This window comes from Urocitellus parryii, chromosome 15 (genome assembly GCF_045843805.1).
Source record: "Urocitellus parryii isolate mUroPar1 chromosome 15, mUroPar1.hap1, whole genome shotgun sequence".
Classification (NCBI taxonomy): domain Eukaryota; kingdom Metazoa; phylum Chordata; class Mammalia; order Rodentia; family Sciuridae; genus Urocitellus; species Urocitellus parryii.
Window position 1 is genome coordinate 56,898,073 of NC_135545.1, and position 10,498 is coordinate 56,908,570.

The window sequence follows — 10,498 nt, forward strand, 5'->3', positions numbered from 1 at the left end:
CCTCCTTCTAAGCAGCAGTGTTCGGGAAAAGGGTCACTGGAGTCCTAGGACTCTCCTGTCCCCCAGGACGTGGGCTGGCCTGGCCTTTCTCTGCTGTGTCCTGGGTAGGCTGTTGCACAGCTGATGATCCTTCTGCCAGAACCTTGGCTCAACAAGCACCCACTCAACAGAACCATAAGGTCCCTACACCTGGTTCCAAAACCTCCTCCTGGGATGAGCCTCCAATATCAGCCACGGGTAACAAGCCCTGCTCCTCACAATTCACATCAGCCAACCACAAAGAACCAAAACAGCATTTTCTTCGCCTGCAAAACAAAATTAAGTATTGAGTTTTTGTTTTGTTTCTGGTTCTGAGGACTGAATATAGGGGTGCTCTACCCCTGAGCTACATTCCACCCCCAACTTTTTTTTTTTAATTGCATCAGGGTCTTGTTTTGCTGAGTTGCCCAGGCTGGCCTCAACCTGGAATCCTCTTCCCTCAGCCTCTGCAGTCACTGGGCTCCAGGTGTGTACCCCTGTGCCTGACCAAGTATTGGTTTTCCAATTTCCATTTCTGCAAAAAGATCAAGACATTAGAAGAAAAGACTATTCCTCACTGTGATGAAATTCACCAGCTTCAGAGCTAACGGCAACATTCTACACACAGCATTCCAGGTGGCGTGGAGAGGTTACCATGTGGGAAGAAACAGGCCAGTGAGACACTGGGCCTGACACAGCAGGCACCAAGCTGAGAGGAAACCCTCAGGGCCACCCTCTGAGTGGAGGTCAGTGCAGAGGGGGAAATGAATGCGGGAGTGTTTCCTCTTTTTAAAATCTTTTGCAGTTCTTTCAATATTTTGATGTAGAGAGGGCCTGAATTTTCAAAACTCACTAGCCTTGGGCAGACTTCATAAATATCTCCTAATTGTCACAATTAGCTCCTTTTAAAATTCCCAGCCAAAGAGTGAAGTATCAGCCACAAAGGGCCTGGTCAGGGCGAGGTCAGAGCACACACAGCTGGCCTCCGCCCTGGCTCCCTGACAAACAACCACTTATTTATGGCACTGCACACAGCACAGGAGTGACGCCAAGTGAGTGACGCATCAAAAAGCTGTTTACAGTCAGGTGCGCACTCATGCCTGCGATCCCAAGGAGGGAGGCTGAGGCAGGAGGATTGCAGGTTCCAGGCCAGGTGGAGCTGCTCAGTGAGACCCTGTATCAGGATTTTTTAAAAAGAGGGCTGGGGATGTGGCTTAGTTGTAAAAAGCCTCTGGGTTCAATTCCCAGTACAAAAAAAAAAAAAAAAAAGTTTACACCCTGAACACAGGGCTGGGCTTGGTTCCTTTCACAGGGAGCAGTCCCTACTTGCTCTGTGCTGGCCCCAGCAGAGAAAGACCACCATCCCCAGTTGTCCAGACACCAATTTTAGCCTGCTAACATGCTAACACATGCTAACATGTGGGGGCCAGCAAGGTCAAGGTCCTATGGAAACAACCCATTTCCTATCACTATGGGGCACTGGGGAGTCTGAACTTCTCCATGAATGACAACTACTTCATCTTAAGTACCTAGTGTAGTCCCCAGCCCCACTCATCCTATCCTTTTAGAAAGAGCTCTTAAATGTGTCTTGTACACACCTGAAAGTCAATCATGGCCTCCAACCCTCAGAAGCCATGAAACCCAGGCCACTTCCCACTCCCAGGAAAACACACAAATCGGTCTCTCTCATTCTCAGGAGACTAAAAAGGGAAAGGACCCCTACATTCTGCCAGGACACTGGGCTGGGACAAGCCTGGCCATCTGCCCTAGGACGGGAGAAGCCCTGCTGTCCACCTAACTGGCCTCAGTGCACCTACCACCACCAAATGTCAGTCCAGGGGAGATGAAGTCTGGGGACTCAGACTAGGCCTGTCGCACACACAATTCCTGTGCACATTTACACACAACTGGCCTGTCTCAGAGAGACACACACAATACCAGGTGGGACTGCCAGTCAGCCAATTCCTGACCTCGTGGGATGGAAAAGAGCTGCCAAAACAATAGCGCGGAACTCTGAAGACTTGGCTGTCCACTACACTCGCAATCATAAGGTGCAAATCATATCCAAAATTTAGAATCTATAAGTTTTGTTTACAGTTTGAAATTCTGCAGGCTGGGGATGTGGCTCAGTGGTAGTGCTTGCCTGGAAATGGATTCAATCCCCAGCACCCCCCCCCAAAAAAAAAAAGGAAGTCAAAGTTTGAAATTTTGCAAAAGTCATTACAAATGAAGACAAAAAACGAATGTCTACAAACAACTACAGAAAAATTTTGCAAATTATTAAACCTATCCAAATTACCTGAATAAAACCTTTAAGTCAATTTTTAAAAAAAGAAAAAAGACTGGTGTGGCCAATTGTGTGTAAATGTGTTCAGGAAGGTACTTGGGCTGAGGCAGGAGGATACCAAGTTCCAGGCCAGCCTCAGCAACTTAGCCAGACCCCGGAAAAATATTTTCCAAGGGAATTATTTCCTCATTTAATCCAGTATCTGCTTTTTTTTTTTTTTTTTAATGGTACTAAGGACTGAACCCAGGGCTTTACCACTGAGCTACATCCCCAGGCCTTTTGCATGCAGGGTCTCATTAAGTTGTTCGGGCTGGACTTGAACCTGCATCCTTCCTGCCTTAGCCTCCCGAGCTGCTGAGATTACAGGTAAGTGCCAATACACCCAGCTTGTTTTTCTTTTATTTTTTTAATTTCTCAAAATGAATCTTCTAGTGTTATCATCTTCTAGTGTCACCTGAGTAAATGAGATGTTCTGATGGCCTGAGCCTCTGGAGCCCCCAGAAAGCTGCCTGAGAGCCCCCAGTGGGAAGTGGAGTCCTGAACATAGGCCCTCAGCTTCCTCCTGCGACTTCATCAGAACCTTGCACATTTCCACTAACCATTCTAACAACCCGTCCTGGGCGGCAACTCAGTTACTCTGTGGCACGTCTCTGAATTTTCTGATTACACGAGGTAGGGCTCACCGGGAAAGGGAGAGTAAAACTTTCTTTGCCTCAATTTTATAATGCAGCAACAAACTGCACTTTCCCATAGCTGACATATATTGAGAGCTGCTGTTGTGGCTCACTGGCAGAGCACTTGCCTTGCACATAGGAGGTCCTGGGTTTGATCCTCAGCACCACATAAAAATAAGTAAAATAAACGTATTGTGTCCATATACAACTAAAATTTAAAAAAAAAAACTATTATTAACAGTTCTTACAAATTTGCAAGGCAAAAACAAGCTAAGAGAAAAGCAAAACAAGAAAAAAATACAGTAAAAATACAAGAAAAAGATACAATAAAGATGCATTGCTAGCAAACAGCTACCGTTTAGGGATGAGGGTTTTGGGTGCTTCATCTTACTCAACTCTCACGAAGATACTTCCCACCAAATACATCACTCATTCTTGGGAAGGTGCAGCAACCTGTCCAGGACCTGGCAGCAGATAAATGGAGCCTGGCACAACCCAAGTTGGCTAACTCCAAACCCAGGGCCTTGGCCATTATGTTATACAACAAAGATAGAACCATCAGCCCACTGCCAGGAGGTTTTGGGAGAAGAGGCCTTCTCCTGCAGACCTTTGTGGTACAAACAAATAGGTGGGTAAGGTAGCAAAGGTTTCATCAATGCTACCCAACGGTTACATTTTAGCAAATGCACTCCAACAAGATAACCTCACAAGTTCTAAAATATACACATAAATCTCCCAAACTTCTATAAAATGCACAAAGCAATTGTCAAACCACAATTTAGGACCAGGAAAAAATGGAAAACTTCAAAGTGTGCCAGTTAAGATACAGCTTATAGCTATTATGGATGGAGTGGACACCACAGAGTCCTACTGCAAACTGCCTCTAAGTAAAATGTGCACGACATGACTACCTCCATGTATGGAATGACAACTTTCCAAAATTTTAAGTCTTTAACAGTACAGGTCTCTGATGACGCTTGCTTTCTTCCTTTTGCTGTTCCGCAGCGTCTGGAAGTGTTTTGTTCTGAACAAAATATGAGAGGTGATTGCACATCAGACGTCTTTCAAGGTTGAAGTTCAGCGAGCCTTGAATTCTAGACTGTCACCTCAAGTAGCTGCTTCTCCCTGCCCTCACTCCTGCCCCCAGCATCCTGATAAAACGCACCCAACCAGCCTGAGGACAAGGTGGCGGCCTGACGCACACACTTGGCCCGTCACCAGCAAGAGCCCCAGATCTCGGGTGTCTCGGGCTCTGCGCCCTGGGGGGAACGGAGGCAGCCAAGCCCTCGGAACCTCCTGGGCCCTGCTGACAGGGACACCGGCCCCAGCGCTCACTGGCCACTGGGGCTCAGCGGCCTGGACCCACAGCCGGGGGAACCACAACCCTCCCTGAGCCCCCCGTGTGGGCAGCGCCCCGGCCGCACCCCACCACACCTCGAGTCTGCGACAGATCCCGCCCCGACCCTCCCGGCGCGGCCCGGCCCCGGCCCCGCCCGGCGCTCACCCTCCCGGCAGCGCCGTCTCCAGATGGTGTCGGTGTGCAGGATGCGGCGGAACTTGGTGCAGACCTGGGCCAGGCTGGGCAGGTCGGTGCCGGGCAGCGAGGCGAAGATCTCCACCAGCAGCTCGGGCGGCAGCTCCAGCAGCGAGCAGCGCGGGGGCGAAGGCGAAGGGCCCGCGCACGGGCCGCCCCCCGTCCCGGACGGCGGCGCGGAGCCCGCCTCGATGCGCTCCTCCTCGGGGTCCGTGTCGGGTTCGCTGTCTGCCGCCGCCGTCTCCGCCGGGCCCCGACGCTGCTGGCGACGCCGGCATCCGCGCGCCGGGCCCACGCCGCAGAGCCGAGCGCACACCGCCATGCCCGCCCGCAGGACGGACGGCAGCACGCACGCTCAGCTCTCCGCGCACGCGCGGCCGGAGCCGCCGCACGCCGCACCCGGGCCTGGCCACGCCCCCCGCGTCTCACCGCGCCCCGGGCCTGGCCACGCCCTCGCCGCACGACGCCCGGGGCCGGCACGCCCCCTCCGCACTCCACACTTCTGAGTGGCGCGGGCCCCGCCTCCGAGAAATCCCGCTGTGTGGGCGACCTGGACACCCGCCGGCAGACGGGTACCTGAGACCCGGGAACGCAGGACCCCAGGACCCGGAGGCCTGCAGCCCCGAGGCTCGCGAAAAGAGTCACCGCTGTCGGAAACAAAAGAGTGCGGATGCCCCGTGTGAGGATCGAACTCACGACCTTCAGATTATGAGACTGACGCGCTACCTACTGCGCTAACGAGGCTCCGTGAAGGCGGCCCCGCGCCGCGGCCCTTGCAGCAGAGCCGGCCGACCGCGCGGCCTCCCGCCGCTGCCCAGGGCTCGGCCCCGCGGCGCTGGCGGCGTTGGCGACGTAGGCGTTGGAATCTGTCGACGCCGGACTGACCCAGCAGAGGCTCTGCCGCCGCTGTGCGGAGAGCGGCGGCGCGGCCCTGCGGCTGTGGGCGCACCTGCCCGCGGGGCTCACCTGCCCGGGGCTCGGCTTTGCTACGGCGGGTGGAGGCGCCCGCCCGGCCGGGTCTGCGGCCGCCGTCTGCAGCGGTCCTAGATGGACGGCGCGCCTTCCTTGGCTTCTTTTTTTAATGCTGTGCTGAGGATCGAACCCAGCGCCTCACCCGTGCCCGGCGAGCGCTCTGCACCTGAGCACAGCCCAGCCGGCTCCGTCGTGCGTGTGTGTGTGTGTGTGTGTGTGTGTGTGTATGTGTGTATGTGTGTGTGTGTGTATGTGTGTGTGTATGTGTGTGTGTGTGTGTGTGTGTGTGTGTATGTGTGTGTATGTGTGTATGTGTGTGTGTGTGTGTGTGTGTGTATGTGTGTGTATGTGTGTATGTGTGTGTGTGTGTGTGTGTACCGGGGCTTGAGCTCAGGGCGCTGGCCACTGAGCCACACCCCAGCCCTGTTGTGTATTTTATTTAGAGACAGGGTCTCACTGAGTTGCTTAGCACCTCGCAGTTGCTGAGGCTGGCTTTGAACTCGCCATCCTCCTGCCTCGGCCTCCGGAGCCGCTGGTTGTCTGTTTTTAATTTGATGTCATTTTACCTGGTGCGGTGGGCATCTGCTGTCCCAGCGTTTGGGAGTCCTGAGGCAGAAGAGGATTGCTGGATCCCAGGAGTCTGGAGGCAGCCTGGGCAAAATAGCAAGACCCCCTCGCAAACATGTAATAATAATTTTAAAATAAAAAAATTTAAATTAGTAAAACTTAAAACGTAAGTATAGCTGCATGGACTGTCACCCCCTCTGGGGTGTAGGAGCAGCCTGGCCGTCAGATCACAAACAGTAAGGCAGGTTTCCCGCTAAAAACCGGCTACAGGTCCAGTCCAACCTGCCATCTGCGCCCACATGACTGAAAACAGTGTCTAAAGTGCTCCTGCACTTAGACTCAAGTGTCCACCCTGCACACTGTTGACTAGATGTTTTTCCTTCACAGAATAAGTTAAAGCAAGGGGCTGGGGGTGTGGCTCAGCACCACATAAATATAAAATACAGATATTGTGTCCACTTATAACTAAAAAAATATTAAAAGCAAAAGCATCATGTTGCTCACTTACTGAAAAGCATATGAGGGTCCCACGGACAGAACCCAGCCCAGAACCCAGCCCCAGTTCCCGGTCAGAGGCCCCACACACACCCCTGAGCATTTCCCTAGGTTTCCCCTCCACTGCAGAGCCCCCAGGTGGTCTGGTTGGAAACATTGGCTTTCTTTGCGGCAGCCTCAGTGGACATACCCATCACCGATGGCCACTCTTAGTGAGTGTTCACTGACTCAAATGTTGTTTAAAGGAAAAAAAAAAAAAAAGGAGCAACCTGGCTAAAAAGCTGGAATTGAGAAACATGAACCAAGCACATGGAGCTCATCAGCCTTCACCAAGCAGAAAGTCCCAGCTAGGGAGAGAGGGTAAGCAGACAAGCAAGACCCTGTCACGACTATTTACAGAGGCCTGGCCAGCTGTGTGCTGTGTCCTGTGTGTCCCAGTGAATTCCAAAGTACAGGCGTGACCAGTGCTGTCAGTTCATCAAAACAACGTCAACATCCATCCACCTATGGCCTGCTGTAGGAGCTGGGTGTAAGAGGATTAATAAAACACACTTTTCCCGTAGAGGACTTCAAGTTTAATAAAAAGAAAAATAATTCAGTTATTTTCATCTTTAGAAGAATGGTCATACTAGCCTATATTTATAATTTGAGTTATATAACTTGGCACTTAAAAAGAGACATATACACACACATGTATGTATTTCTGTAGATGTGTGTACTTCATCTGGATGATCAGAGAAAGGGTGTTTCAGGATGTGACATTTCTAATTGTAGGAAGAAAGAGCTCAAGGCCCTGGGTTCAATCTCCAGCAAACAAACACACACACACACACACACACACACACACGTTTTTATTATGTTTTTCCCAATTAAAGGAAGAATTGAAGTTAGCCAGAGGAATACTTGTTCTAGTTGTCCATGGCTAAGTGAGTATTCACAGCAAGACAAGAGGGTCTGCGAGGCAGTGGTCTGGACACAGCCAGGAAGGGACAGATAGGCCAGAGGTGAAAGGGGGAGGTCTAGCCAGAGTGACCGGCCAGAAGGCATTCTCCTGCAACACCAGGCTGGCCACGATTCGGGGGGCACGCTTGACACAGCGATGACAGGCGTCGGGGGGGAACCGGCAGGGTTGCCTGTGACGTGCGGGATGAAACCTTCTGTTTTGGTTTGATATCTGCTACACAGAGGTGAAAATGCTAAGCAGCACGTCAAATTCATAACTCCACAACATTACGACTGCTTGTGGCAAAGTTAATACCGTAAAAAGTGGACTGTTTGAAAGGAAGTGTGTAAGTAGTAATAGTGCATAGGAAGTAGGCGTGAGGAACAGGCCGGGAGCACAGGGTTGGAGGGGGAAGACCGGCAGCAGGGACGGCAGCTGCAGCCTCCCCAGAGACGTGCCAGGAGCTGCCACTGGGAGGTCCCACTCGGAGGGTGACCGCGGCCGGCCTGGACGGCGCCGAGCTCTCTCCCCAGCCCCGAGGCACTGAGCGCGTCTGCGCCCCCTTGACAAGGAACCAGGCGGGTGCGTTCTTGGGAAATGAGACGCAGGAGTCCTTTTGTCCCAACACCGTGACTCTGCAACAGGGAGGGAACTCGGTTCACGGGACGGAAAACGTCAGCAAAACAGCAGAATGTGGGCGGGGCTCATCCTTCAGTTGCCTGGAAAGTCGCCGAAAGTAGCACTTCTTCCACCGAAACCGCGTTGCCGCGGCCCGTCCGGTTCCGGACGCGGCCGCACAAACGACCTGGCACGCAGAGCTCGCAGAGGCCGCCGGCGCCGGGCCGAGTGGCTTGTTTGTTTACTTGTTCCGAGGAGCGGGGGTGGTGCCGCGACTGATCGGACGGCTGGCCAATAGCCGCGCAGACCACAAAGCCGGTGGGCCGTGTCCTCCAATCAGAGACAGGCGGGGCGGGAGGAGGCGGCGGGCCAGCCCTGAGCGCCTGGGAGCCGCGCGCTCCATCTTGAGTGTGGCGGGGCTGCGCAGCGCACCTGCCGCCTGCTGCTGGTGCCGGGCCAGCCTGGGTCGCGTCTCCGCCAAGTGCCCCAGCTTCGCCGGCAGTTTGCGTTACGTGGTTCCGCCCACGGTATGGCCGTTTCGTGGTATGAAAAAAAGAAACAGGGTGCGGATTAATGAAAGCTTCCTCTGCTTGGCTTTCTAGAATGTGCTATGGACAGTATTAAAGCACCACGAAATTCCTAGAGAAAGCACTGGATGAAGTAAAAGAAAGACGTGTTCTGCTTTATGGGGACTGTCTCAGGGGCAGTATTACTTAGATATGAGTCACTCGGTGCGCATGCTACGAATATACAACTCATAACGTGGCCATTCCAAATAGTTCTCACCTAATTAACCTTCGAGTCACGTGGAATGTGTCACCCTGCTCAAGTGCACTTCTGTTTGGAATTTTACATGATATTGTCTCTTGGTACGTGAATCAAAAACCATCGTAGGTGTGACCTCTATACTTTTGACAAAAGTGTGCTATTTTTACTAAGTGTGCTGCTGGCTGTCCCAGGGCCTCACACCTGCTTGGCCAGCGCTCTGGCCCAGGTGCCCAGGCCGGCCTGGGTCTACCATCCTCTTGCCTCAATGCTGCCCCAGCATCAGCCACCTTGGTGCTCCTGACCACCTTGGGTCGTCTTGAGAACTGTGGAGACATTGGTTTTATATCAGGGTTGGAACAACAGGCTGGGGTAGAACAAAGCAGCTTTGCCAACGTGAACTTGGAGTTTCAAGAACAGAAAGAGTAGCCCTCACCTACCACCACCCGGGGCTCCGGCCATGAACCTGAGGCCTGAGGGAAGAGAGAAAATCCCTGCTTCCCTCCCCCACCTCCATCTGCCAGATATTGACGTTTTTTTCTCTTGCATTTGGAACAGTTGTCCAGCAAGAGAAAGGAAAAACCCAACTCCTGCAAAGTAGCAACTAAGCCAAGAAAGCACTTACCAGTCCATACTTGCTCACCAGTCAATCATGAGTCCAGAAAAAAAATCAGCCAGCAGTCAGTGCCTCACCCCACCCCCTCTGGGCACGGGGGATGGAACCCTGGAGCACTCTGCCTGAGCTTCACCCAGCCGGGACTTCTTGTTATTTTGACAGGGTCTTGCTAAACTGCCCAGGCTGACCTGGAACTTTCAATCCTCCTGCTCCGGACTCAGCCTCCTGACTAGCTGGGATCACAGGCATGCACCACCACACCTGGCAAAAAAAAAAAAAAAGATCTTAGTTTATTTAGATTGGTCATTTCAAATTTATTTGCCTTGTAGAGACAAAACAACGGAAAAATGACTCCTTTGCTGAGTGTGGTGATGAGCACTTTAATTCCAGTGACACAGGAGGCTGAGGGAGGAGGATTCCAAGTTTGAGGCCAGCCTCAACAATTTAGCAGGCTCCTGCCTGTAAATAAAATAAAAAGGGTTAGGGATGTAGCTCAGTGACAGAGCACCGCAGGGTTCAGTCCTCAGTTCCAAAAGAACAAAACAAAAACCATACACTCTTTAAAAAAAAAAAAACAAAACCAAAACCGTGTGGTGGCACGTGACCATAATGCTGGTATTCGGGACTCTGAGGCAGGAGGATCGCAGGTTGGAGGACAGCCTCGGCAATTTAGCAAGGCCCTAAGCAACCACGGAGACCCTGTCTCAAACAGTGAAAAGGCTGGGCACGCGGCTCGGCGGTCCAGCGCCCCGGGTTCGAGTCCCGGTAGCAGAGAAGAACCGGGGTCGGGGAGTTGCTGGGCGGCGGAGCGCCTGCCTGGGAGCGGGAGGCCCGGGTTCCTTCCCCCAAACCCGCCCCCGTCAACGGAGCAGGGGCTGCCGGGGCCAGGCCTCCTCGGGGCCGAGCGGAGGTCGGGGAGCGCCCGCGTCCAGCTCAGGGCTGCCCTGGGAGGCCGCACCCTCCGCGGGCCCCGGGCCGAGCCGCGGGAAGGTCTGCGCGGGAGCGCGCC

At 53.1% G+C, this 10,498-nt stretch overlaps 1 protein-coding gene and 1 non-coding gene across 4 annotated transcripts in view; both read right to left on the reverse strand.

Moving 5' to 3' along the window:
* Fbxo31 (F-box protein 31) overlaps positions 1-4,890 on the reverse strand; it is a 29,945-nt gene extending 25,055 nt beyond the window's left edge. For 2 of the 3 annotated variants that reach the window (XM_026401832.2, XM_026401829.2), the window contains exon 1: positions 4,484-4,888. In XM_026401832.2, coding sequence (XP_026257617.1) covers positions 4,484-4,835 — 352 coding nt within the window. In that variant the 5' untranslated portion in view covers positions 4,836-4,888. Of the gene's footprint in view, positions 1-4,483 lie in introns of all 3 variants that reach the window. The other variant, XM_026401830.2, reaches the window with a different exon arrangement.
* Positions 4,891-5,184: 294 nt separating this feature from the next.
* On the reverse strand, positions 5,185-5,257 carry Trnam-cau (transfer RNA methionine (anticodon CAU)). Its single transcript has one exon. It is a non-coding gene; the product is annotated as a tRNA-Met (tRNA).
* Between the last annotated feature and the right edge of the window lie 5,241 nt (positions 5,258-10,498).